At 41.5% G+C, this 27,903-nt stretch overlaps 4 protein-coding genes across 4 annotated transcripts in view; all 4 read left to right on the top strand.

The window, feature by feature from the left end:
• Positions 1–6,640, top strand: part of LOC137895294 (A disintegrin and metalloproteinase with thrombospondin motifs 2-like) — an 85,583-nt gene extending 78,943 nt beyond the window's left edge. The window contains exons 17-22 of the mRNA XM_068740775.1: positions 49–205; positions 299–434; positions 607–814; positions 1,044–1,173; positions 1,398–1,484; positions 4,698–6,640. Coding sequence (XP_068596876.1) covers positions 49–205; positions 299–434; positions 607–814; positions 1,044–1,173; positions 1,398–1,484; positions 4,698–6,640 — 2,661 coding nt within the window. The remainder of the gene's footprint in view (positions 1–48; positions 206–298; positions 435–606; positions 815–1,043; positions 1,174–1,397; positions 1,485–4,697) is intronic.
• A 3,442-nt stretch (positions 6,641–10,082) lies between these two features.
• Positions 10,083–10,905, top strand: si:dkeyp-72g9.4 (uncharacterized). The gene has a single exon (XM_068740774.1). It carries the CDS (start codon positions 10,083–10,085, stop codon positions 10,851–10,853), a length of 771 nt encoding a protein of 256 aa, XP_068596875.1. The 3' UTR covers positions 10,854–10,905.
• A 4,072-nt stretch (positions 10,906–14,977) lies between these two features.
• Positions 14,978–15,938, top strand: LOC137895363 (C-X-C motif chemokine 11-6-like). Its single transcript, XM_068740848.1, has 4 exons — positions 14,978–15,097; positions 15,237–15,357; positions 15,633–15,710; positions 15,810–15,938. Exons 1-4 carry the CDS (start codon positions 15,034–15,036, stop codon positions 15,886–15,888), a joined length of 342 nt encoding a protein of 113 aa, XP_068596949.1. The 5' UTR covers positions 14,978–15,033; the 3' UTR covers positions 15,889–15,938.
• A 3,406-nt stretch (positions 15,939–19,344) lies between these two features.
• Positions 19,345–25,943, top strand: LOC137894882 (putative monooxygenase p33MONOX). The gene is made up of 7 exons (XM_068740358.1): positions 19,345–19,551; positions 20,074–20,261; positions 20,359–20,470; positions 20,675–20,802; positions 23,388–23,539; positions 23,736–23,908; positions 24,866–25,943. Exons 1-7 carry the CDS (start codon positions 19,521–19,523, stop codon positions 25,069–25,071), a joined length of 990 nt encoding a protein of 329 aa, XP_068596459.1. The 5' UTR covers positions 19,345–19,520; the 3' UTR covers positions 25,072–25,943.
• Positions 25,944–27,903: the final 1,960 nt, after the last annotated feature.

The raw sequence follows: 27,903 nt of genomic DNA, 5'->3' as shown, positions 1-27,903 counted from the left end.
TGCACTAAAATGTCTCCATGTCTTGAATAGTGATCTTTATGTTTGTAGATGAAACTCCACGGAGATGAGGACGTGACCTTGTCTTATAAGTACATGATGAACATGGACAGTGACTCCGCCATTCAGAACAACATGCTTGTGGAGGACAGTGCCTATGAGTGGGCTCCAAAGAGGTGGTCCTATTGCTCCAAGCCTTGTGGAGGAGGTATTTTAGGACAAGAAAAACACTTTTGTATGCTTTCAATTTTGCTTTGCATTTGCATGTGTTAAATTTTCTTTGCATCCTTGATTCCTGTAGGGAAGAAGTACCTGCGATATGGCTGCAGGAGAAAAGTTGACAGTAAAATGGTCCACAAGAGCTTCTGTAATAAATCCAACATGAAACCAAGAGGAGACATTAGAGACTGCAACCAGAAGCCCTGCCCTCCACCTATGTATGAGCCTATCCACATTTAAGGCAGCAACTCTAAAAAATACTGGCACAGCTTAAGGAGTTTTCTCCTTTCGTTTACCATTTTTCCTCCACTTTTGTCGTGCATGTCGGCATTTTGACATGTTCCACGTCCTCAGGATCCATGTCTCTCTCTCTCTCCTGATGATTTCCAGTTGGGTGACAGGGGAGTGGCAGAACTGCAGCAAGTCATGTGGAAAGACAGGGATGCAGATCCGTACGTTCAGCTGTGTTCAGCCATCAGACGACAACACCACGCGGTCCATCCATAATAAACACTGCAACGACAACCGGCCAGAGACCCGCAGACCCTGCAACCGAGACCCCTGCCCCACCCAGTGGAGAGTCGGACCATGGTCACAGGTATGGAGGCTGGCTGAATGGGATTCAAGTTGGTTGGCCCATTTGGATGTAGGCAGGAATTTATGTATGCTGAAACCAAACAGGTAATATTTTTGTAAGATAACCACACACAAAAAAAACAAAGAAAATTTAGAACTGTGTATTTGACAGATTTGAACATTTTTAAAACAGTCATGCTCAAAGTAAAACATAGGCATCAATTAATTGCCAAATGTAACTGCATCCCCAGTGCTCAGTGACATGCGGTAATGGGACCCAGCAGAGACAGGCTTTTTGCCAAGCCAGAGACAACACCATCGGCCTGTGTCTGGACAGCAAGCCCGACACCATCAGAGTCTGTCGCCTGGATCCGTGTCCCAGTGAGTATCAATCCCCTTCAAACGGGTTTTAACACTATCTCCCCACTCAGATCTCAGTGAATACGCATAAATCACTCGAATGAAAGGCCCTGACATCAGTATAGAAAAATGTGGGGAACATTTATTACAATATGAGTGTTTTGTGCACACCTTTGCGGCTCGGGTTGTCTTCCATGTTCCTTCCTACCTTAATGACTCATCCTGCTCTGCTCTGTTCTCTGCAGAAGGCTCATCAGACCTCAACAAGAACGGCAACATCCTGATCCAGTGGTTGTCTCGTCCCAACCCCAACTTCCCGAAGATCTCTTTACGTAAAACCTCCCTCTATAGTTCCCAGCCTGGTCTCCACAGTGGCAGCCGCAGCTTCATGTCTGTCCTCTGCTGGGCCCTGCCCATCTCTGTCCTCCTGTCTCTGCAGGGCCGGCCTCGCCTGGCACCCTAACCCACCCCTCTCCCGTGCCTGTGCCCACGCTTGTGAGCGAGCGGCAAAGCTTTTGCTTCTCTTTTATGTGGGGGGGGTGCTGCCTCTCTCTCCTCTCTCTCTCTCTCTCTCTCTGTGTCTGAGACAGCTCTGACTTGAGGGGAGGTATCTGGCTCCTGTGTGTGCTGGTTGGTTCTCTCTCTCTCTCTCTCTCTCTCTCCTTTGTGGAGCATCGTGTTGTGACCGCTGGCCAGTCGAAAATTCAAAAGATCAAAATATTTGATGTGAAAGGATTTCGAAGTGGCAAAGTGGTGGCAGGTTTTCATTGACACCTGCTCAGAGGCGTCAAAGAGCCATTTGCGTGCAGGCGGGCGGGGGGGGGGGTTCCTCTACACATGGCGGACATGTTTGCGTGAGCTAACTGTGTTGTCGACGGTTGTTATTCCCGGGATGCAGCTGCGCTTTTTTCGTTTTGTAAGCACACTGTCATTGTGGGGAGAAGCAGATGTGAAAATAAATAGAAAGGGTATAAAAATATCTATATAGTAAACATTATATTTAAAAAAAAACATGAAAGCTTTATTGTGAATATGATCTCGTCACAATGAGGACATCTTTGCTACAGTGCTCATCTGACATCCTGGTTCCATTTGGGCATGAGATAGGTGTCCATTCTCAGTTTGACAGGGACACACAGGGACAGGAAGTGACATCAGTAAAACGTTTGATTTGCTTTTGGAGGGGGACCCATGAGGTGAAAATTGTGAAATAAAGGCTAATAAAAAAAACAGGGTAGTCTAACCACTTAAGGTTGCTTCCCATTTCACCTCATTATCAGCCATCCTCCTGACTGTTATACTAAAGTTCAATAAATGCAGCTTATTTGTGCTTGCAGACTTTAAACAAATACATCTATTACTATATTTGTATTTATATATACCTATAAATCTAAATCTATATGAGTAACAATAATATTAATAATGTTTTACCATAAATAAGCTGTAGCTTATTTGCCTAAAACCTTTGGACTGCTATTGATCGCTCAGATCCTTGACTGTTAAGTGTATTTTTTTATTGATTTTACATGAATACAGATGAATATTTAATAAAAGTGTTTGGGGGGTTAGACCTATATTATGCAGGACTTGGTCAGTTAGTTGCCTCTTCATTCTCTCAGATGGATCAGTGGTTTACTGTTGCTCCTCGTTTTTCTTTAAAGACAGGATCACCTTTTGTCATGCACATTTGCTTCCCGCCACCTGGACACATGCATATACTGTATGTGTGTGTGTGTAAGCGTGTCTGTGTGTACGTGTACAGGCATGCGATTGTGTGTCTTGTTTGTCAGCAGGGTGATTGAATGAGATGTGCAAGTCCATACCAGACCATCAAAGTGTGTTTGCGCATGATTACCGGTACACTTCGTGTGCGAGGCTGTGTGTGAGTTTGTGTGTTTTGTGTGTCTGTGTGAAAGGGAGCTTTATCATTCGGGCTTTAACATCATCGCGGTCAGATACAGAAATACCTCATAAACTTTGATTTGAAAGTGTCCGACGAGCTCATTTTATTTTGATGAACATTAACCACATAAACAATGCCTTATCTTGGATTGAATGTAATGGCATTTATCTGTGAAAGAGATGGCTTTACTCATTCAAAGTTTCACTCGGCATAGAGGCAGCTTCAAACCAACTCGACAAACTCTCACCCGCCAACCATCAAAACCTACCGAGGTTATGTTGGGCCAATGTCTGACTACTGGGAAGGGTTTACAAAGGGCCAAAGGGTATCGACACACATGGCATCTTGGAGAAAAGGAAAAGAAAAAAAAAACACTTCAGACTTCTCATTGTATTGTGATCACATATTTCTGTTGTGACTATGTAGCGAGCTATCCAAGGTTACCTTCTGCTGGAGTTGGACTGTATGAGACCAAGCCAGACCTGGCAGTGCGACTGTATATAACATTGGTGTTGACTGTATTTAATAATGTTCATGACTGTTATCTTCTTCTATAATATTCTATACTATGGGTAACTGTTTTGTGGCTTCACTGGCCTGCTGTGTGGGGCTGGCTAATGTCTGGCTAATGTCGAAGAAACATTCAGATGGACTACGTGCACTGCGTCTATATGCACTTTGATTTATCAGGGAAATTTTATTAGTGTTTTGTAAATGTTTCATATGACACTTAATGTGCCATTCCAGTTTTTACATCATCATGGAAATTGTGTGTTTATTTAAACAACCAATATAATTTAAGTACTTCATGTTATTTTTTTTCAATCAATAAATAAAAAGATTGACTAGTTGATCTCCAAGTAATGAAGTGTTTTACCAAAGTGACTGTGAACTTGTAACTTTCGATACAGTTGAATTATTTTTCCTAAAGAAATAATAATATATCTAAATATTGGGCAGAGGAGGCGTCAAACTCATTGTTTCGGTTACTGTCATTCTCAAATCAAAGTTGTATCAATAAAAAACGTTTCAAAAGTGTGTTCTTTTCGCTCACCAGGAATGTTTGCTGCTTCGATTGTTTCGCTGAGGGAAAAGTCGAACATTTCCAGGCGAACATGAGTATATTTACTGGCATGATGCAAAAGCGTTACTCAGTAGAGGATTCAAAGTTAACAGCTGGGGGGGGTACACTATAACAAGGAATGTCATTGCAAAGCAGCCTGAACAAAACAGTCAAATCACATGCCAGATGTTTTAGATGAAAGAAAAAGTCCTAAAACACAGTTCTATTTACAACACAAGATTAGCTAAGCTTTATTCCATTTCTATTTCTCTAATCTAATCATAACTGCCTTTGATGTTTGAGGTTTTCCTCTCTTTTTTTCTTCCTAATTCTCTGCAAATGATCTTTATTTATTGCTGTGATCTGCAGATTGTGGAACCAAGACACACACACACACAGAAACATGCACTCCATGTGAAGAAGCAAATACAGACTGATGCCAAAGTATCATTGACACATTCCTTTGCATACAACGATATACTGTACCAAAAGTGCTGCAATTACAACAGACACCTCTCTTCATTTTCCTCTTGCTGGCTGCACCCAGTCTCAGCTCTGTGGTTTTTTTTTTCTTCACAGGCCAACGTTGTATTGGGGATCGCTCATCGTTCTGTCGGATGGAGGTGCTGAAGCGCTACTGCTCTCTGCCGGATTACCGGCGTATGTGCTGCAAGTCCTGTAGCAATGTCACCGTCGCAGAGTTCCAACCCATCTCCACCTCTTTGTCCACCCCCATCACCACCATCAAGCCCGGTGTTGCAGCTCATCCGCCAACAAGTCATCTCGGCTTTGTCACCACGATACAGTCTACAACAAATGTCATCACATCCATTTCAGATTCCACCACCAATCTCTGGACCAACACTCATCCTTCTGTCCTCATCACTGCTGTTCCTCATTTCACCCCTTCCCCACTAAGTGCTACACAATTTATAACCACTCCTGCCCTCTCCACACCCTTTTCCATGCCAACGACTACCGTCCGGAAAACCTCTCATCCCCTATCTCTGCCTGGCCCAAACATAGACAAGAGTGTAGATTCACAATTACAGAGCACTATAACAGTGCCTGGTATGAAAACTACCACACGTCTTCCACCAACAGTCAGTCCAACTATGATGAAACCAACAGTAGGGTTTACAAAAGCAGACACACTGCAGAAGCCCAAGCCCAAAAAGAATATTCCACCAAAGAAAAAGCCTGAAAAGAGGATTCCCATAAAGATCAATCCAAAAAAGAAAACGAACAGTGCTCCAAATGCAAATGATCCTGGGAACAACAATCGTAACGATGATGATTCAGAAAAAACATCTCCTAAAAAGACTACTCTGCCAAACACTACTCCCAAAAACACTACTCCCAAAAACACTACCCCAAAAAAAATTACTCCGCCAAACAAAAAGACTACTCAAAAAAAGACTGCTCCGCCAAGATCTACTCCCAAAAAGACCACTTCAGCAAATGTTATTCCGGAAAACTCTACTCCTACAAGGATACCTCGTTTACAGACTAGTCTTAAAAAGATTCCACTGAAAGCTGCACCTAAGAAAAAACCCAAATCCACACCCAAGAAGGAGGCTTCGGCAAAGGCCAATCCCAAAAAGAAAACTCAAACATTTACAAAAGCTACAAAGCAATCTCAAACCAAGACAAATCCCCAAAAAACGAAATCAGGACCTAAAACGGCAACTACCTCTCAGATTAAGGTTAATCAGAAAAAGACTAATCCCAAAAATAAAACACTTAAACACTTGAAAACAAGATCTTTTTTTACTACAGCTCCCACTCCACATACAAGTCAGGAACACCTGAGAACGCAGTTTTGTTCCACTTTTGCTTCGAGTACTAGTCTCTATGTGACAGCTTCAGACGTACCTGTCTCTGAGTCCAGAATCAATGTCACACACATCATCAGCAATGCAGCAACCTCTGATGAAAAAACACAATGGTATGATTTAGCTGCGACGACCAGCACTTTTGACGATCTTCTGAAATCACCTGAGACCATTCATTTTGAAGATGGCGACATGAATACAGTGACCACATCCTACACTGATGTCACAATGTCCAGCAGCGGTGATGTCACAGTGAGCAGTGGGACCATTCTTAGTGGTGATGTCATTGCAATACCCTACAGGAATGTGGGAAGTAATAGTGGCGCCATTGTGCTGAACGATGGCCTCACCATGGTGATCCCAACCATCAACAGTGAGGATAAAACAGACCTGGACCTGCCTGAGTATATCCCTGTGAGTATCCCCATTCCCATGACAGAAAAACCAACCATCACCACATCTACTGCGAGACCTCAAGCAAAGCCAGGGGAGAACAGAGAGAACAACTCCATTGATGTCATATATAGCAGGATCCTCGGTGTGGACAATGGCGCGTCCCCCAATAATTGGATCTCAAAGCGCCGAGTCAACTTCAGAGAGAGAACCAGGAATAAACGCATTCAGGAGCTTCTAGAGGAGAAGAGGAACTTTCTCCTCCGGATGAAGAGAGGCCACGAGGCACAATGATTTCAGTCTTCTCGTTTCTCTTATAGAGATGAATGTTTTTCCTTGCAGACTTTTGTAAGCCCTGTTTGAACTGCTCGAAACTACCGTCATGCTCTCTATCAGCTCTTTCTGCAAACCCGTATCATAATCCTGACAATCAGGACTGCTGCACAGCGAGAACATCATTGACAACTGTTTGAACAGTTGGTCTGAATAATGAAAAGCCCAGCACAGAAATGGCTGCTGCAGATTTGATGCAAATTATCGCACCTGTGTAAAACGCAGGAATGAAAAACAGAAGGCTTTAAAAGTGTGCATTCAGTTTGACCAGCACTCTACAAAGCCTACAAACGTCCCAATGCCCAAATCATACCAGATGTCTTAAATTAAATTGTAATTTAATATAATTAATTGTATCATAGGAAGCATTGAATATACTGCCCAGGGCGGCTAACAGGGTGGCACCCTAAATATTATACACACACCACCAAGTTTATGGAAACAATATAAACACAATACTTTTTAGTTTTACTTTGAAAGTACACACTTTGATACTTGTCTTTACAAAGCAACCACCTGTCTGACCGCAGGGTGTCTCCTCTCTCATAAAGGCTGTGGAGGAGGGTATGATGCTGAGGAGAAAACAATGATTGCCTTTTAGCTTTTATTTTTTCTTCAAGTATGGTGTTTTGTTTTTCCCTCAGTGTTGCCCGAAGCAACATCCCACATACATTCATGTACAATACTAAATAAAATATATACTGGTACAGATGGAAAAAACCCTAAAATATAATAACAATAAATAAGCTTGTTTGCATTAACACTATCCAAAGAGAAGCTTTAAGGCCAAGGGTTTTTTTGTAAGTTTATTATGGGTACCTCTCAACTTGCAGCAGCTGCAGTAATACCAGGATCTTATCTGTACAATAGCTGTACATATGAAAATGAACTTAATGATTAATATTTATTAAAGTTTAAGTGCTTGTGGTATTTTGCAATCTGACAGCGTTGTGTGATTTATATGGCAGAAGTGATTTTCATGCTGGCTATCTGCCTTTTAGGCCACAGTATTTGAGTCACAGCTTCTGTGTGCCTCACTATTCCATCAATGTTAGACTAGTTGTTGTTATTTGAAGACATGTTTATGTCGCAGTCAGGAAAAATCAAATATACACAGCATTGCCAAGGCCCAACGCTCTAAATTCTTTATCAAATTAAACCTTAATCTAAATTCTAGTGAGCCCTGCGTGCAATCAAGTATGCTGTTCTCAGTGTCCATTTGAAGTGAGGTGGGTAAAATACATATTTGCCAGTTCCATTTTTCAAGTAGTTTGTGTGTCTTTGATTAAAAAAAAACAAGAAAAGAAGAAGAAATCCTCAATCTAGCCCTTAATCCAGATTTGAGACAACATTTAAGTGGTTCTTGTGACAGGATCAACTGTGGACCAACTTTGAATATTTTTTTCATGTAATCCTGCACAATCGCAAAATTCTAACTTCTTACCTTAACTAAAAAATAAAAATAAAAACTTTTGGACTGATTCCATTTGACCGCTTTGGTTTCACGGCCCTGGCATTTTACAGTGTGGTGACATTGTGAGACTTAGCCATGAAATATTTCTGTTGCAGGTTCTTGACAACCTGGTGAATCTGGGGCTAACAGAGCTCGGAGCTGCTTTGACATTTAAATACTAACGGATTCAAATCCTGGACAATTTAAATGCGATTTATCTATTAATCAATTTTTGCAAAATGTAATGTTATTCCCTGCTTCTAACTCCAAACCCAGTGCATTGCTGTTTGATGTGCAGTAGCACATCACCCACGCAATGTTTTTGGTGTAGCTCAAATCTTATTTAACAAAGACTTCAGTCAATGGTGCCCAAACACATACCGGTACTAGTTGCCTGCGTAATAAAGAAGAGCCTATAGAGGATAAAACTGGTTTAAAGTCTTACGGTAAGTTTCTATAATGCTTTCGCATGTTTTTTCGCACAGCCGAGGTCAAACGCGTTTGCAGCAGCAATACAATCTTGTCACTTAACATCAAAGGTGGAATTCTCAAAATTCTGAAAGGGTTAGTCTGACAGCCATTTTTAGAAAGAGCATGTCCTCAAAAATGAACCAAGAACAAAAGTCCATTTCTTTCCCTTCCTCTATTTTTTGTTTCTCTTGCCTTCTCTTCACCACATTTTCTAATTTTATTTCTCCTTCTGTTCCCGTCGTTGGCAGCCTCTGTTTTTCTCTCTGCATCAATACAGTCAGTCAATGACAGTGCTTGGTCTGAAGACATGGATGGTGCATCTATTTTTAGAACTAGGGAAGGAGGGCAAAGCAAAAGTAAGCTAGAGAGAGAGAGAGAGAGAGAGAGAGGGATGTGAGAAGATAAATCTGCATTCTACTGCTGCCTCTGGTCAGAGACAGTTGAAACACATTTAAGGAGAAGCAGCATCACTCGCTGGAGACTCAATATCAGAAATTAAAAACACATTGTTCTTCAGAAGCCTGAAGCCATTTCACTGCCATTTGAGACTGCAAAAGCAAAAGCCAAACAAGAACAGACCAACTGGACTCAACAGAGACAAAGGTGAGTGGGAAAGAAAATGATGCTGGAAATAATCTTACACAATATCTGAAAATGCATGTTAAAAAAAACACACAGGGTGCTGATTCTGTGCTTCAGCCCAGATCTGCCACTGTGGATCCATTTTTAGCTTCTGTATACCAAAGGTGTGGTCTAAATATAGCCCCGGTTACACCTTGGAAGAAACCGGGAGAGGCTGGCTTTTTTTGGTTTGCCTGTCACTATTTTTGACACGGAGGTCAGGACAAAAATATACAGCGGGCTTCACTCAGGGTTGTGACAATAAGGGGTTACATACTGATGAGAAATAAACTGCCACATTCTATGGCACTACAAGATTTAGGTGGCTTTTAAGATAGCCGTCTGCTTCCGTTGCCGTTTGGTGCTCCTTCTGGGCTGTATACGCTCTGACTCCAATGGAAGCTGATGGAGTCTGAGATGGAAAACAGGGATAAACTGAAGTGTGAATCAGATTTAATGGCTACAATGAGATACAGAAATAAACTGTTGTGTTTCAGATACTACAGGTTACAACAGTTAATGTCACCTGTGTCCACATTTAACGGCAACATTGTGTTGTGGGTAAAAGATGATGTGTTTGTAGTCTGAGTCAGGGTGCTTCATCATCAGCCATTGGATACACAATAGAGTGTAACGCCCCTCATTAAAATAAGCATTAAGTAAATCTAATCTGTAATATATGGAATTATTGTAAGATAAAAGATGTTAAAACTGATTAAAACAAATCTGGCATACACTTCAGTAATCAATATTCCAATATGAGTGCTTCACTTATGGTCCACCTTCATTACCAGTCACATACACCTTGCTGAATGTGACTGGCTCTAACCACAACCCTCCTTCCCCTTTGTCAGAGTCATGCGGCCACGGTCCAGATTATTGTCTAAGAGAAGACTTCTGCTGCCAACAATCAGAGAGGGTGCAGAAGAGCCAATGAGGGACCTGAACGAGGGCAGCTCGCTCCACATCGCAGGCCATGGCCCGGCCGTCTCGTCCGAGGACTACCTCCTGTCTATCTGTCACCTGGCCCACCCCACCTTCCAGACCAGGGATGTTTCCACCGTCAACAACCGCGCACGGCAGTTGGACGCGGTGCACCAGAGATTGAGGTTACCTCGTCTTAGTGGAACTCCATCACGCACATTTAAATTCACCCCAACGGGAGGTTTCCTGGGAGACGGGAAAGACATACATGGCAAGCTCACTTTTGGCAACTCTGACCCCCTGGAGTGTCTTTATGGACACCAGGACAACCTCACAGGAGGTGTCAAAAAGTCATTGGTCCAAGGAAGGTTTATGGAGCCACATGGCAGCCAATGGGAAGGCCAGGCTCGCCCCGAAGCTCACAGCATCCCTAATGAATCAAGTCCCAATCTCCCACGCCGACGTAAGAGCAGCTTCACCGAGTTATACACCAGCACTAGCACAAACACAAACATCTCCTCACAGCACAGCATCACCACACTGGAGGCCAGGAGGGGGGGCTCAGCAGATGGAGGAGCAGAGGAGGGGAGACGGAATGCGACCGCCAAGCAATCCTTCATCTCACAGTGGATTTCTGACTGCAAGTCAACGTGGAGGGAGGCGCGTGTGCGAGCCTGCATGCTGCCGGCCATTGCTGAAATATGAAACATCGCAGTACTGTATATGAGACATTGAGGTGTAGGTGTGTATTATGTATAAGGAATATTATTAAATAGGAATTTAAAAAGCTTAGAGGCAAATTAATATTGCCACAACTGTCCATCTTATCCATCATGTAATAACACTGTAATTATGTAGTCCCAATGCTCAATGTATGCTAATGAAATAAAAGAAAACTGAAAAATCTATCAAATATGTTTGTTTGTTTTTTACCTTCCAATGTTTTGTGAAATTAATATGAATGAATTAAAAATCTTTTGATACCCTCAACCATACTGTCTGGTTTTACGTCATGCCTTTGTCTGTGTTCAACCACGTTTAAATCCTTTGAAAATGAATTCCACCCTCAGCTCTGCTGGTGCCACGCACTGGAGTTTCTATGGCAACTGTCGTGGGATCCTGTACTGGTAAACACCAGTGTGGAGAACTCATGTAAGACTGCAGGTCATCTGTTGTTGAAGTGGTGTTATTGTGTTGATTATTCACAGTGAAACATCTCAGTATTACATAGAGCAGAAGGTTTAGAGTTTAGACATGAAATAAGTTACCATTTCCAATGCAATAAAAAGCAGGGAAATAAGAATAATAAAACCTTGTAAGAAACAAATTGTCTTATTAGTGATTCTTACATTAATCATGCTTTTATTGAGAGTTATTATATCAGAGATCGTGGTAAAGGTGTGAGTTTATCCCAATTCTCATAAAAATATATATATATTATGAATGTGTGTGTGTGTCTTTCCAGAGGCCATTATTTAGTGGGTTGAAACAAGGAAGGGAAACCAGCACCACAATGATGTTTCCAGTGCAAGAAACCCCCCCTTATAAGGAAACATTCATTTGGGGGGGCGGAAAGTCTCGAAGACTCATTTTGTCATATCGACTCTCGGAGTTTTCGTTTTCACACTTACCTCAGAGCACCCAGTGGCGCCTCAGTCATGTGAAAGTTGTGCAAGAAATAATCAGCCATTCTGTTTAGGATGAAATAAATCAGGCATAATCCTTCAGAGCCGTTTCAGAGGTTTCACAAACACACTCGGTCATTATGCATATTTCCATCATTCACATATTGAATGTAAACAACTTTAAAACTGGGTAATATGAGACCCGTGGTGTGAATAAACCTTACTTGGGAACAACACAAGGGAACAGCATTATGAATTACGTCTAATACTTTAAGCTGTTTTAACCCACCAACTCAACATGTATGGGGATACACTGTACACACATATACATCTATCTATCTATCTATCTATCGATTAAATGTTGTGTATTTGCTTCCATTTTACCTAAATTACATTTCACGTGGAAATGTATGTTTTTAATATATTATACTCATTTGATTTCTATGCCTATGGTTACTAAATTAAAAAAAACAAAAATAATTGGATTAGACCAGTGGTTCACAACTTTATTAACCCTGCCCACATGACAAGGCTTTTTCTGTGCTTAAATGCTGTTGCTGTCAGAGTCACAGCATTACGTTCTGGTTTATTGAATTTCATCAGACGTCTCACCCTTATGGAAATCGTTTAAACTGAAATGAGAGGCGCAACAGCGGGCCGAAGAGGAAGAGACTGCTGACGCTCTTCCTGTCGCTTCGTTCTTTGTGGTGAAGAGCACAACTTCACAAATGAAAACATTCTATTATTAATGATAGTTTTGGTCGGTAAGCACAGAACAACATCCACTTACACAGTCAGTAATATAAAATAAAAATAAAAGACAAGCATATTTTCCCCTCATCCACAAAATGTGTCAATGTGTGTGAATCAATGGATCACGCTTTACTTTATGTTTTTTTTACTGAGAGTGAGTCGTACTTCAAACTCCACAATAATTGAAAGTTGAAACCCATAAAATATTAACTTCAGGGAAATATAAAATATTCAGGCTGGCTGAGTGCAGTCTGTCTGTCAGAATGAAAATAGAAGCAGCCGTAGCAGTCGAGCGCCTCTGTGACTACGAAATTCCCCGGTAGGTCAAGCAGAGCCTGGAAAATGACGCAGCGTTCTACAAAGGCATGTCTCGCCTCGTGACCGGATTTCATTACTGTTGTGAAAGTTACTGCTGTTTGACCACCTGACCGATGTAGTTTGGTCAGTGTGCAGAAATAACAGAAAGTCTCTTTCGCTGCTCTCCATCGACAGGGAAGGCCCTGATGTGTTCTTAAATTAGCTCAGTCTGCCGTGGCAGAACTTTGAGAATGACTTGAGTTTTAAGGGTAAAGAAACTGGTTTGAAGAACATCAAGTGAAAGTACAGTTTCATTATACGAGCCAAATGTCAGGTTCAGCCGTGAAAAAGCAGTATGAAGCCACTCTGGGACGTGGGATGACTTTAAAACGCTTGGATGTCGCTGTACTTAAAGGCCTGGTTCATCCACATGAGAAGACTCGTCGCTTTCATCCACTGCCTCTAGTGGATTTCATCAATACATGTCATTCACTTTGTTATTTTAGCATGTGTTTTCACAATGAAATAAGAGTTGCAGTCCTTAAATGCTACACATACAAACATACAAAATACTGCATATGCAAACATTTAAATTACAAATAAATATTCACAAAACATTTATCAAAAAATGCAGTTACCGTACTTCTAAGTTAAATTAAATAACATTAATATTAAGGTCCACATAGTGACATCCCTTCAGTTCTATTGCTAATATTGTCTTTTTCCCCACCACAGACATTATGACAGTGTACTTACCATGCAACTACAAAGGAAGCAGTGGAAATCATGACTGCATGTCGACCACGACTACAGCGGAAAGAATTATTTTTTTCATACTTGGGCTTTGTGTTGCAGCTCTTGAAGGTGTTAACCACTGATGCAAAGAAGACCAATGCAGACTTCTGTGCAGAAAAATTCACCAGCCCACACCTTCTATGTATATCTTTCTAGCTTTCTATCTCTCTATGTGTCTGTCTGTCATTTTCCTGTTAAAATGTTAAAAATGTCTACATATTAAATTTTTATTCTACAACTTTGTGTCTGTTTTATTGTCTGATGTTCTGTTTGTTCTTGTCCTGGTCTTGGTGCCTTTTAATTCCCCCTCGGGGATTAATAAAGTGTTTAAACTTTATTTTATTACATTTTCTTTTTATTTAATTGAAACTCATTCAGTTCAGTTGTGATTTGCACATTTGTTTCATCTGTTGGGAATAAATAGCTATTATATGGATACAATGATCAAATATGTCAATGCAAACGATGCTTACGCAAAAATGACGCAATGACGGCTCCAGCAGATCTGTGGATCCAGAATGCTGTAGTTAGTCTCATAGGACTCATGTAAAAACCAACAAACAATAATTTAATATTAGAGACTTTCACCCCAGCTAAATTTGTAGCTAAAACTGTGCTAATTCAGTTTGGTGGTGAGCAAGCCAGAAGCCCGTGTGGAAAGACGAGCTCAGACAGCTTTGTTGAGGTAGACAATGGTCGAGAGAAAACATCAAAATCATCCAAAGCTTGGTCTCAGAAGACGTTTTGGGACATTCTGAAGTGGTGCTCAGGTGCCTGACTTAAGTCCTTGAACCTAAGGGGTCTCGATGAAACACTAGGGATGGGTGTTCATTAAGGTGTGGATTTTTGAAACTGCAGCAGTCAGTAAAAAATAACGTTTTGTGCTATATATGGGGAAACATGAAATATCTGTTTCATTGAGCTGTTTGAAATGTTTTTGTTTGATGTGGTTATTGTAAAACTAATGCTAAACAGCTTGTTTCACAAATAGATCTAATACGCAGTGGGTTTCATAATTTTTCTTCCATCTGTATTTATTTGTTTGGCTTTTTTGGGGATGTTTTGCATTAAATGTGTTGCTGCATCATATAAATGGTATATTTAAATTTAGTGTCGATAATAAAAGCATGATTTATTTATTTATTCATTAATTTATTTATTTTCTAAGAAGGGGAGCTGTGGAAGACGTGGGTGCTTTTTTTGTTGTGGTTTTCCAGTTTCACTTTCCAGTCTCAAAACTTTCCCTTGATCACAGGAAGAACGATGAATGCGTCTGTCGAGGGTATTTAAGATTGCCCCCAGCCTCTGCTCATCACGGCTCTCGTCTCTCTAGCTACTCATTTCTAGCATCTTCCCAGCAAGAAACAACAATTCTCCGAGCACTTGTGTCTTCTTGCTGAACACAGAAACCAACAATGTCCAGCATAATGAAAGTGCTTTTTGCCTTGGCTGCCATGATCTGCATCGCTAAAGCGCAACGTAAGCTTTTTATATTTTTCAGCATTTAAATTGTTGTAGTTTAAATAATTAAAACAATACTTTTCAATGTATTTTTGCAGCTGTCAGCAGAAATCTGTGCAAATAAATGTGCCTTTTCTTCCCTCCTCTTCCTCTCCAGATCGTGAATCGGGTTCACAGTGTCTCTGTCAGAGATTCTCAAAGTCACTTCGAAGAGGGTCTGAGATACAAGACATCCAGATCTACAGAGCAACCCTCTTCTGTAACAAAGTGGAGATTCTGTAAGTACATTATAATCTTACATATACATCTTTAATCAGAAAAATGCAAGGCATCATCCGTACAAAATACAAATCATTATTTTTTCTTTTTTTTTGGTAATATAAGTTTTTATGTACACTACCCCTGGTGGCATTAACAGTAGAAGAAAGATTGATGTCAGGCTTCAGCTATTACAAAACATCTGTCTGGATCAATAAGGCTGTTTTATCGGCTATATTTGTGCCAAAGAACGTTCTTTTCTTCTGAACTCGTCTTCTGCTGTCCGTCTCAACAGCGTCACCACGAAAGGCGGTGGTCGCTACTGCCTGATACCCACATCGAATCTAGTGAAAAGGCTTCTGTCCAAAATCATGTGAGTACAGATATCATTAATTATTCACTGATACTGCATGTTTGATTGAAATGTCCTCGCTGTAGTAATATGGCTCACATTTGTGCTTTATTTTTTCAGAAAACAGAAAACCTCTACAGTCAGACCAACTGAGTTCATTCCCAGCATAACCAGCACCAACGCAGTCTCACTCATCTGACTCGGATAAACCTCCGGCAGCCCAAACAAAAGCACCTTCAACAAACGGACAAATGAATGAACATTTTTGTCTATTTATCTTCTTTTTATACAAATATGTGCGTACAATGTGTTTCTGTTTCACTTGTTCCTTTGGTTTGTTTTTGAAAATCGATGTATGTGTCTGATAAAAAGAATTTCATTTTTTTTTTTATAATAAAAAAAATGTGATATTGAGAAAAGTACCTTGTTGATGGTGTTATTGGTTTATGTCGTGGACATCTCGTGGGTTCTGGTGTGGTGGCAGCATGAGGAATGACAGTCAGTCAGATGAACTGATCGATGGATGACTGCTCTTTGCTGGGGAGTTCCAGATATTAAACCCAGTAGGAGTTGTTAAGGTTGTTATGCCATAATCATGACCTTCACCACTCCCACTAATATTAACTATCTGGAACTCCCCAGCATTTCTTCAGAACTGAAGAACCCTCTTGGATGTGAGGCAAAATCTCGACAAGCCTTTCCTACAAGTCGGAGTAGTCTTTATTCAACACAGAGATTTAATGAATCCTCTATTAATACAAGATACTAACAAAAAACCAAAGGTCATAGAGTTTTTTCTTTTCTTTTTTTTAAGATTTGGTTTCTCTTCCTTGTTTCAGGGCTGGACAAGTCTTGTCAGGTCCAAAGAGAGAAGTTATATAACTCGTGGCTGTGTCCAGCAGGGTCAGCTGTAGATTTACAACAGGGATTTTCAACTGATTAAACAGATATCTTAAAATGTCTTCTGGATCAGATCCAGAAGACATTTTCCATGATAGTGGATATCAGAATCCTTTATGAATTATTATGCATATTTGACAAGATATGATTTTTTTTTAATCCTCCATTATAAGTACGGTAAATGAAAAAATCCTGATTTTCTTTTGTATCCAGATGGATATCCATCCAGCAGTTTTTAAGTAATCCTTCTGCAATGTGTGATGAAGACGATGATACATGTTCAGTCACAGGACAGATCTTCAGTGGTGCCTTGTGGACTTACTAAAATAGAAAAACGAGTATGCACAATAAGTTTTAACATGATAATGCCCTAGCAGAGGAGGAATGAACCTTTACACAGCAATTATTTATTTTTCATGCTGTTCTTTTTTTCACATGCTCAGTTTCATGTCCTTGTTATCAAAGTCCAGACTATTGAGTTATCACCTCCTGCCCTCCGCTGATCACACCCAGTAGTACAGCAACACACTTTAGTAAGTGGTAACGCTGACAGGGAGGCCATGTCTTTGCCACTTTGGTTTGTCTGTCTTGCAGGATTACACAACAATTGATTCGATTGATATGGATATGGGTTGTAATGAAATTGGTGGGATGGTTTGGCATGTGAAAATAACTTCTTCTTTGAAATTGCAAATTTGGACTGGACTTTTTTTTTAAGCAATTACACATTAAACGCTGTAAAAGAGTGGCATATCCCAAAATGTAACTGTTGAATTTTGGATGCGTCTTGATCAAGAGGCTGATTTTTGATTTTATTTTTATTTATCCTTAAACACAACCTTTGGACATTCTCTTTTTTAAATTTATTCAAAGGACACTGTTGCGCCCATGCCAAGTTGTCTCATGTCTGTAATGCTTGCACAATTTTCCTTTTACATGTGGTTTGGAAGTGTACTTTAAACTTGTTTTGCTCGTGTTCCTCAGGCAGAATGATTCTGTCACTGCTGTCAAAACGGATGGACAGACAGACAGACAGACAGACATGACAGTATCACTTCCATGTTTCAGAACAGACTCCGCATCAGGCGGACACCAAGTTCCTGCTCAACTCTGACAGGGGCGGGTCTGATCTAATGAATCTCATAGGCCATATGTGTCAAACTCAAGGCCCGGGGGCCAATGTGGCCCGCCACGTCATTTTTTGTGGCCCACAAGAGCTTTGTGCAGACATTGTTTTTGTAAAATGCTGAAAAGTAAAAGTGAATCAGAGTTGATGTGTATTTGTAACTGATTTTTAATCTGTAAATGGGGTTTTAATGTTAAAATTAAATATTTGTTGCTGACTCCATTCTGGATCCGACCCAGATGATATTCAGTGGTGAGATAGAGCCCCCCCCCCCCCCCCCCCCCCCCCCCCCAGCCTACATGACTGTGTTAAATTCCCTAAATATCAGTCAATAATCAATGGAGATATTGAAGAACAAATTACAGACAGACGCCGGCGATTACATAACCTCGGCGGATATTTTTACAGCAGTAAAGTATCGATATATTTTTAGAACTATGCAATTGCATATGTAATATTTATAATTTAATTAAGTATGTAGTAGTAAAAACAGTTATTTAGCAGCACATTACATGTAGTTACATTTACACGATGTTACAATTACAACTGGCCCTGTGAGGGCAACCATAATGCTGATGTGGCCCTCGGAGAAAATGAGTTTGACACCCCTGTCATAGGCTGTTATCCTCCACACACGCACACACACACGCACGCGCGCACACACAGAGTGTTTTAATCAAATTCTAAGATTTAATTCTCAGTGACAGCACCACTTGTATAAAAATAGAATATTACCCGACCAATTTAATTTACAAATATGACATTTGAATTCCGGCCTGCCCTGTTGCACACATTTCGTGCTTTCAGAATGTCGCGCTGTTCCACCTGTTCCACAACAAGAGCTGCAGGATTTGGTCACGCTCCGTGCGCGGGGACGGGCAGGTGCGTTTATATATCACCGTGGACGTCTCGCCGCTCGGAATGCTGTTTACACGTCCAAAAGTCACGGATAATCCAACCGGTGAAAGTAAACAGATCGGCCGCGCAGTGCGCCACTGCGTCTGAGCGCGTCAGGATAAAGCAGGGACGGACAGGCTGAGGTAAGCAAAACCACCCGCAAAAGAGACCCGCAAAACGACCCGCAAAACGACCCGCAACTCCCAAATCAAGCGACCGTGCAGACTCCCCGTGACATGAAATAGATCTTTTTATTTTTATTTGTTAATTTGTCTTCTTGTCTGTGTTTTTCCTACTTTCTTTCACCCACCCGCCCGTGGCGTGACTTGTTCAAGTTCCTGATTTTGCAAGTGACTGTGTTTGGTCCACAGCGCGGACACGAACAGCAGATCAGATATCAGCTGTTTGGAATTTACACCGGAATACAAAATACCAATGACCCGAATGTGCTAAATCCGACAAAGAACGGCGTTTAGCAGGCTGGAGTGGACGACCACACCGCGTCTCTCGTTTCAACCGGGTGGGAGTGGGAGCCCAACAGACCGTGGACGCGCCTCGCCTCCCAGTTCGGCTGTTTTTCTCTGGCTTGCGCTGACGCGGCTGGACTGAGGCCGGTTCTGGATGAGTGCGCTGCCTGCAACCAGACGCGCTGGTTCTATTTGGAGCGTATCAGGCACGGGACGCAGAGTCCTGAGAACAGTGGACACAGACGTCAGATGTGTGTTCCATGTTGTTGCATTTACACGCGTTTCCTCCACAGGAGGAAGCGTTAGTATATGATCCGTCTGATGGCTCAGTAACACGTTGTGTGATGAACTGTCCAGATTTGGAGCCCAAGTCAAGACAGAGATTTACCTCCGTGCCATCCTCGCACCGCTCCGAGTCAACCGCTCTGCTTCCCCGTCGAAATGGCCTCAGGACAGGGAGGGATTCCACCAGGTAAGATGAGATAAGATATTCCTTTATGATGACGATATCCCCACAAGGGAAAGATTCCAAATTACAGCAGCATCAATAAAGCAGGTAAAAGTAGAATAACGAGTCAAAGTGGTTTAAAAAGATCTTCTTCTTAAGCGCTGTGTCCGTAACTGGGTCGTGCTGGAGTGTATCCCATGCAGCAGTCTAAGGGCGAGAGGCGGGGTACACCCTGGGCAAGCCGCCAGTTCATCAGTCAAAAACATTTGTTTGTTTTTTATTGCAATATTTACCTCTGCCGAGGCGGATCGGCTCCAGAATGACGTTAGAAAAAAAGATTACATTTTAACATTGAAAAGCCCGTTAACGGATTCAAAAATCTGTTAAAAGAAACACATCAACTCTGATTCACTTTTACTTTTAGTGGTTGGTGTTTAAAGATACCAAGAACAATTTTAGAACCTTTTGATGGACATTTTTGCTGGCTTTGGAGAGGATGTGAGATTTACGTGCTTCTGACACCCCTTCCTCTCTTACATCCTTCAGCGCTTGAATCTAACCCATCATCCGGACTCATTGGTTCCTTATCGACTCCAATGGAAATCGCACGGCGCAATATCAGCTATGATGACCTCATGGATGCCCGCATGAATTCACCTCCGGCTGATTTTTCCGTCAATGTGTTGTGGAAAGAGCCTGTCATCCCGAAGCACAAGTTCAGGCACACTGCAGAGGTGCGTTCCTGTTTGTTCCTAGTGATCCACGTTGTTTTTGATGTGGCACCCTGTACAAAATGTTTCTAATCCTAACAGTGTAAACTTCTGTTAACAGGAAAGCGAGAGCGGTGGGAAGATGCTCTCTTTTGAGGCACCGGCTCTGAGCAAACCTCCAGTGTCAGCTGTGAAATCCAAAGCCACCTCCTTAATGAACTCACTCATGATGAGTAAGTTGACACAAAACAACTGGAAATCATTTGGGGGAATATTTATTTACATTCTGAATGATGTCTAGAGCGACTGGTCAGACTTTGTTCCTTCCCGACCTGTAACAGATGTAACATCTTAGTGACGTTGGAACGCAATACTTAACATATTAAGCACTAACTCACTGTGACCCCACTGTTGACTGTACGCCCATCTTCACTTAGAGAAGTCCAACGAGAATCTTCAGAGGTTTGAGCAGCAGGCAGGTCTGACAGACACCAGGTATTCTCCTCACAAAGGACTCTCCGTTGAGGAGACTCGCTTTCAACAGCTTGGGGATGGCACCCTGCCAGTGAGTATGAACAATGGTGAAACGTTTGTCTCTTAGAAATTACAGAACAAAATACTTGGCAAGCATGGTGGTGCAGTGGATAGCGCTGTCATCTCACAGGCCTGAGGCTTTTCTGTATGGGGTTTGTAAGTTCCGGCTTCCTCCCACCTCCAGAAACATGCAACTTAGGTGAATTGATCACGCTAAATAAGACTCTGGTTATGACTGTGTGAGTGAACAGGTGTTTGTGTGGCCCTGAGATAAACTGGCGACTTGCCCAGGGTGTCTACACCTCCTGCCCAATGTCAGTTGGGATAGGCTCCAGCATAAACCCGTAACCCAGATTTGGAGCAGCGGCCGAAGATAATAAATGAATGAAGAGCAAATATTTCAACCATATGTGGGACATACTGTATGTCAGAGAGTACCACAAGTATATTTGTTACCTCTGCCAAGGAGGTTATGTTTTTGTCTGTTTGTCAGTCGGTTTGTTTGTTAGCAGGAATGCGGAAAAACTGCTGGACGGATCTTGATGAAAAAACACTCTGAAGATGGGTGTTGGTCTAACATAGATGGATAAAAGAACAAAACATACACATTTAAATAAAAGATAAACATCAATAAACGTAAAATAAAGGTAAAAAATACACGTAAACTACAATTCACTTTTACTTTTCATTGTTGGTGTATAAAGATACCAAGAACAATTTTAGAACCTTTTGATGATGATCCAGATCACCATGTGGACGGTGTAAATCTAATTATGAGGGGAATGAGCTGCTTGGCGGAGGTTTGAGCTCTCTGAGTGCTTTTCTAGTTTCACATACTGCACTGCACAACAATCTTGTAATGTAATAATGGTGCCAAGATAGGGCTATAAATTATAGATTGTTTTAGATCCTTTCGATATGAGTTGATTAAAAAAACGTTTTTACCTTTCCAACTATACCAATATTATTATGGTGAGCTTGTTGGAATGAACGCAGACACTGATTCGACGTTCAAACGCAGTTCCTCTGCTCACCAGCAGGTGGCACTTTTATTCAGCAGCGCGCACACACAGACACGGACCAATCGACGTCCTCCTCACCGCAGCGGCGTGTGTACATACCGTACTACATCCGGGCTAGCGTCGCCTGTGTTTTCGAGAAATAGCCATCCCTTGTCATAAGAATCGATTATAGACAAAGATAGTGACCCAACTGGACTGGAAAAGTCAAAGGAATCCGGTTATAAAAAGGTATGTTTGGGAATTAATTCATTTAACTATCAGCCATTTGTAGATTCCAGATGGGGTGAAAGATGTTAGCAAAACAACGCTGTAGCACAGCTAGCAAAGCAGGAATTCGAGGAAACCTGTGTGTGAACAAACGATACCTTCCCGTTAACGTCGTTGTGTCATCGCATATCAACTATCTTTACTTAACGCGGCGGAAAAAATCACGACCGCGTTCTGAACAAACGGGCAGTCGGTCATTTAAAGTGGATAAGTGGCTCTTAGCTTAGAACTTGTGTGGCCCAGCAGCCAGTGTGGCAGGGCTATTAGCCATTAAGTTTGCTAACTCACGTTTACCGTGACAAGTTTCATTTAACGGCAGTATAGCTTAACAAGAATAGAATGCGCAGATTTCCATTCATTAAAAAAAAGTCAGCTTTAGTGGGACTTTTGTTTAGCCTGATTAGGCCACTGTTGCTGCCCTTTTAACCTGGTCCAAGGGGGGTTGGTGAGCGAAGCGACGTACATTCAGTTAGTGACGCAGGGAATATTCCCTCCCGGTTGCGTCAGGTAGTAAAACATTAAATTATTGTATAGAGAATATATTTTCCGCATCTAAAGAAAGAAAAAACTGCCCGTCTTAACAAAATAAAGGTGATGACATCACTGGAACAGTGGGGATTGTGTCTGATTGTAAATAGGCACAGCCCAAATCAGTGGTTAATATGATAGAGCACAGGGTTGGCCAACAGCGTGGGGGCGGGTTTGTCCTTGAACCAAGTGAGCCCTTGTCCCACACAATGTCAACTCCCCCGGCTTCACTGTTATTGCCTCAGCCAAGGAGGTTGTTTTTGCTGGCGTACATCTAGCTCTGTGTCTGTCTGTCTGTCTGTCTGTCTGTCAGCGACATAACTCAAAAAGTTACAGATGGATCCTGATGACGTTTTCAGGAAATGTTAGAATGTTACCTGGAACAGGTGAGTACATTTTGGCGATGATCCTGGATCGCTTTGAAATGTTTGTTAACATTGCAGCAAAGGGCGCTTAAAAATGTGTCCCTCAAAATCTCGGTTGATTATTGACCGATGGTTATGGAATTTGATGCAATCGTGTAGGGTGGGGACCTCTGTCTCCCCGCCAAATTTCATCCCGATTACGGATATTCGTTAGATTTTAAAAAGAAAATGGGGTACACTTGCGTTTTGGCCTACTGTGGTTTTAGTATTGGCGATAGATATTTCTCACAAGCATTGTCTTATAGTTCCACATTAAACGGACTGCATAAATCAAAATCCATAGAACTTGGTTCATTTAGTCACTTGAGAGGACAGAGGATGGGTTAGGTTGAAACTATTCTTTCATTACTTCTGCTTTATTTCGTTCTGTGCAGAAGCTGAGGATCCCAAGCGGGGACTTCAGGGAGGACCGGCTTATAACATCAGCACAATCCACCCCGAGTGGAACCCCATCCGTTACTCCCTCCGTCACTCCTAGCGTCACGCCCTGTGGCACACCCCAGTCATCACCAGCTCTTACTCGCAGGTGGGCGTCATAATGCTGAATGTTAAACTTGTATTGTTATTTAATTTTGAGACCTATATGCAAAAGACACATTCAACTTGGTGGAATGGGAACTACTAGTCATTGCATACTTCATTTCCCAGTTTGGCCCATATTTCTTGCCATATCCTTTTATGATTATGTTCAAGCTTTGCTCTTGTCCTGGGGGGGTATACAGGGCCTGGTTCCCGCTGAGTCCTTCACCTTTTCTTGCCATACCTGAGCTCAGCAATCGCAACCCCAGCACAGGTATGGGAGGAAATGAGGGAGGAGGAGAGAAATGGAACTTTTTTGGAACTCGATCCGGTGTGCAGAAGTCCCCCACTGACCCAGGCTCTGACACCAGCACAGGTTAGAGAATTACACCAAGTACTGCATCTACATCTTAACTCTACTGCATTATCAATTCAAAGTATATTGTAAAGAATTTAAACTGATCGTATTGAATTCTGTTCCATGACAAACTGTCCCGATCAGGTTCTCCCCCCGAGCCGATACTCCTAAAATACATAAACAAAAATAAAGAAGAGTGAAAAACGGATCCAGGATGTCCCTGATTTTTTATTTTAATCATCTTATTTTGACATTTAACTCTTAAACAGAGCACTTCTGTGGCGTAGCTTGAACATTCAAGTAATAAATAAAATAAATTTTCACTTTGGACTTGGACTAGTCACTAGTGTAACCGGAAATGTTAAATACAAATATTTAAGATAAAATGAACAGCACCTAAATCGCAAGGTTTTTGTCATCCGCTTCAAAATACTTCCACAGCGCAGACATCCTCACGCGACTAGCTTCAAGCTGCTTCCGTGTTTTGCCCCGGTTGACGACATTCAACCGATAGTGTCAAATTAAGTGATGTCATGCCGCAGCTGCACGCGCTGCCGTTTCTGTCTGGAGTGGAGAGGGCTCACTCTGTGCCACAGTGTAACTCCAGGTCTGAGAATAATAAAAAAGCAGGTAAAACATCATTGATCATTAATAATCATTACAGTTTTATTTACATCTTAGCCTCTAAAGATTTCTGTAAATGGGATTGTGCGGATTGTTATGCCGCACAGACCAAACATGTCCAACTTCCTCTGACCCCCTGTCTGTAGTTTAGAGATTCGATGTTTTACATATGAAAACACACTCAGAAATGATGTTCTCCTGGAGCTCACCTCACAGCAGCAAGGTGAAGGAAAAAAAAGTAAAAATAATATTTAATGGGTGTTTCAAAGTCTGAAATCGTGACATAAATCAGCTCTGTATAGAACTAGATTTGAATGAATGACATCTACCATTTTCTCTTCTCACCTGCAGGCTTCTCGCTGCAATCCTACTTGGGTATGCAGAAGTCTTCTACCATGGATGGCACCAACACCCAGGTCAATTTCAAAACGGAGGACCCTTCCATCTTCAACATCCCCAGGATTGAAACCCTTGGCGCTGAGGCCAAGAGGGCACCCCCAAAGCCACACAAGCTTAAAGCTCGGGACATGAACATTTTAACACCTTCCAGCTTCTGAAGCACAATAGCTGTTTATTTATTGTTTCGGTTCGTCAAATTGCTCGATTGTTTTCCTGCCTTCCTGTGTCCTCCATGGAAATTCGCTGACGTTGGAAGTAATGAGCCGTCATTACTTCCAACGTCAGCACTGGTATTAGCTCACTGCTGGAATTCATGACGCTCTGACTCGACCAGGTGGATGTGCATAGATGTTTTGGCATTTTCTGTTAATCCTCATCATTCTCTTCATATAGATTCAAACCTATTGTTGCAAATAAAATATTATAGAAAATAATTTAAGTTGCAATGCCGAAGGACTGCAGTGTTTTATGTTAATTATATTCTGCCATGAAGGGAGTGCACGTGGCATGAGACTGAAGGTGTTAGAATTATTTTTTGGGGGGTGAATTGCAGTTCCCTTGATAGTTTATCCAGTCATTTCAATTCTTCGTGTTCATTTGCCTCATTTGTAATTATTTTCTTTTTATAAAAAATCTCAGATCTATAGTTGTGTAGTGATTTCCCTGACGGCATGCCATGTGGTATGACTGCCTGAACTTGTATTCGCTTTCTTACAAACTCAGCTTTCATTTTGTGTGCAGGTGCACCATATTTGACCAGAAGTGCTTTCGCTTTTTGTCATATTTCATATCAGGCTTTTCAAGATTAATTTCTTTTAAATAATTTTTCATTTAAATGAGTTTGTTGGCTTAAATTTCGTCACACTTTTCAATATGTATAAAAATACAAAGTCTTGGTGTAATCATGTAATGGTTTTCATAGAACAAAATACATGCTGTTCTATTTGCAAAAGTTGATGTTTTTGACTAATCAAGCAATTGCACAAGGGAGATCGTCTCCCGCTTACATCTGTAAATAAATCTAATACTAACAAAAAATAATTGTTTTCTGGATTCTTCTTCATGTTGGCATCATATCTGAGAATTCTTTTCACATAGTCAGACTATTCTTCCTCTGCCAGATGCAGAGGCTCAACATGGACTCCGAGACACACTGTCATTTCTACAGGTGCACAGTAGAATATCCTGAATATCCTTTTGTAACTGCATGCATTTCTAGACTGGTAAATTTAGTTTTTAATTTTCATTAATTAATTAATCTATGTATTTGTAGTTAAGGCTTGATTATTAGACTTAACTGCTATTGAAGAGACCTCTATCAAAACAGCCATTAATTTCCCATATTTTGTGCCATTCATGACAAAAAAAAATGTATATTTAATTTGCGTTCCATCAATTTGTTTTTAATGTTACTAAACTGAATTTTTCACTGGCATGAAGATAAAACTTAAGGACTGGGTTATTGATGGGACTAATTTTGTGTAATTTAGCGATCAGTTGCAGTCCTTGGCCAGAAGGTGGCATAATAGAGTCAGTATAAAGTCAAGTTGCGCTCAAAATCTTAAGTTTTCAATTTGTAGACAATTTGTATGGAAATCGAATGTTTATCGGAGATTAGAATAAAATATGGGTTTGATTGTGTTAAAAATATGAAATTATCACGATGTATAGTTACCAAAATTAAAAGTGTGATGGGTCATCAAAAAATGCAATCTTCAACACAGATATGAAAGGTAAAATTGAATTGGTAATTAGGCTATTTACTTCCCATTAATCAGTCATGTCCTGTCGTCAAAGTGATTGATGCCATTGTAGCAGCATCTGAATGTTATAAACCTTATAAACAACACAGTCCACTCTTTCTATCTCTAAGCAAACATCCAGCTCATTAAGAACCGAGGCAGCAGGTAGGCACAGTACAGGGCAGAGTCCCTCGCGCACAGACCCAGCCTTGAACTGTGTGGATTTACAGCTCAGCATTTATTGTCCTGTGTGTGAGAGTCAACAGCAGTGTGTCCGCATGTGCAGGATTTATTGCGGGACTTGCCTGTTTATTTTACCGCTTCCAGAAATATACCAGGATGCACATACAGATGATTCATATTGTACACTCAGCTTTTGTTCCAGGTATCCATTAATGTTTATAAATATTTGGGTTTAAAGCAGCACTTTCTTTCTAATCAACAACAAATCCAGTACTGACATTCATTTTACAGAAATGAGCTGGAGCTCCTCAGAAGTGCACTTTGTTGGGCCATTGAGAGTCTGCATCTGGTTTTTAGGTGGTGCAGCAGCATTTAATAAAAGTATAAAGGTAGTTGGGAAGCACGGTAGCCTCACAGCAAGAAGGTCACAGGTTCAAATCCTATTTGGGGCCCTTCTGTGAGGAGCTTGCATGTTCTCCCCGTGTCTGCGTGGGTTCTCTCTGGGTTCTCCTGCTTCCTCCCGCCACCATATACATACAACTTAGGTGAATTGGTGACACAAGGAACTAAAGACCAAAGCAACAATGCGCCCATTGTTGTGAAGCAAAGGCAAAGAAATGGGTGGAGGAGTCTGAAGGAAAGAAATGGAGAAATAGAAAAGGGTGGAGCAGCCATGACGTAATACAGATGTCTCTCTCTCTCTCTCTCTCTCCCTTTCTATGGGATCAACATGATGTGCTTACGTAGCCCCCCCCCCCCCCCTTAAAGGGCCCCCACCCCCACCCACTGCTCTGATCCCATGCAAATGAGTTGGCTCACTTACAGAACGCACCATAACAGACACCAGAAACTCATGCGCAATGAGGCATGGCAACCTCACTTGCTCATTGTGGAAAACAAGTCTAGCCAAACTCCTTCCCTAGCAACCTCAGCGTGGCGACATTCCATCCATAGCCTATATTTCCACACGCCTATGACTTAGCTCAGACTTCCCAGCAGTCTGACTGAGCTATCGTGGCGTCAACACAGAAATACAATGCAATGCGAGTGCTTGCTTTGAAGAGT

Source organism: Brachionichthys hirsutus, chromosome 6 (assembly GCF_040956055.1).
Source record: "Brachionichthys hirsutus isolate HB-005 chromosome 6, CSIRO-AGI_Bhir_v1, whole genome shotgun sequence".
Classification (NCBI taxonomy): domain Eukaryota; kingdom Metazoa; phylum Chordata; class Actinopteri; order Lophiiformes; family Brachionichthyidae; genus Brachionichthys; species Brachionichthys hirsutus.
Note: the sequence above shows the minus strand (reverse complement) of the source record. Positions and strands in the feature narration are given on the sequence as shown.

Excerpts from the sequence above, each read along its gene's own strand:
- si:dkeyp-72g9.4 (XM_068740774.1), top strand. The coding sequence starts at position 10,083 with ATGCGGCCACGGTCCAGATTATTGTCTAAGAGAAGACTTCTGCTGCCA.
- LOC137895363 (XM_068740848.1), top strand. The coding sequence starts at position 15,034 with ATGTCCAGCATAATGAAAGTGCTTTTTGCCTTGGCTGCCATGATCTGC. Across the intron at positions 15,098-15,236 it reads CTGCATCGCTAAAGCGCAAC|ATCGTGAATCGGGTTCACAG; the intron begins GTAAGCTTTTTA and ends CTTCCTCTCCAG. Across the intron at positions 15,358-15,632 it reads TGTAACAAAGTGGAGATTCT|CGTCACCACGAAAGGCGGTG; the intron begins GTAAGTACATTA and ends CCGTCTCAACAG.
- LOC137894882 (XM_068740358.1), top strand. The coding sequence starts at position 19,521 with ATGGCCTCAGGACAGGGAGGGATTCCACCAG. Across the intron at positions 20,262-20,358 it reads AGTTCAGGCACACTGCAGAG|GAAAGCGAGAGCGGTGGGAA; the intron begins GTGCGTTCCTGT and ends TTCTGTTAACAG. Across the intron at positions 20,803-23,387 it reads TTGGGGATGGCACCCTGCCA|AAGCTGAGGATCCCAAGCGG; the intron begins GTGAGTATGAAC and ends CGTTCTGTGCAG.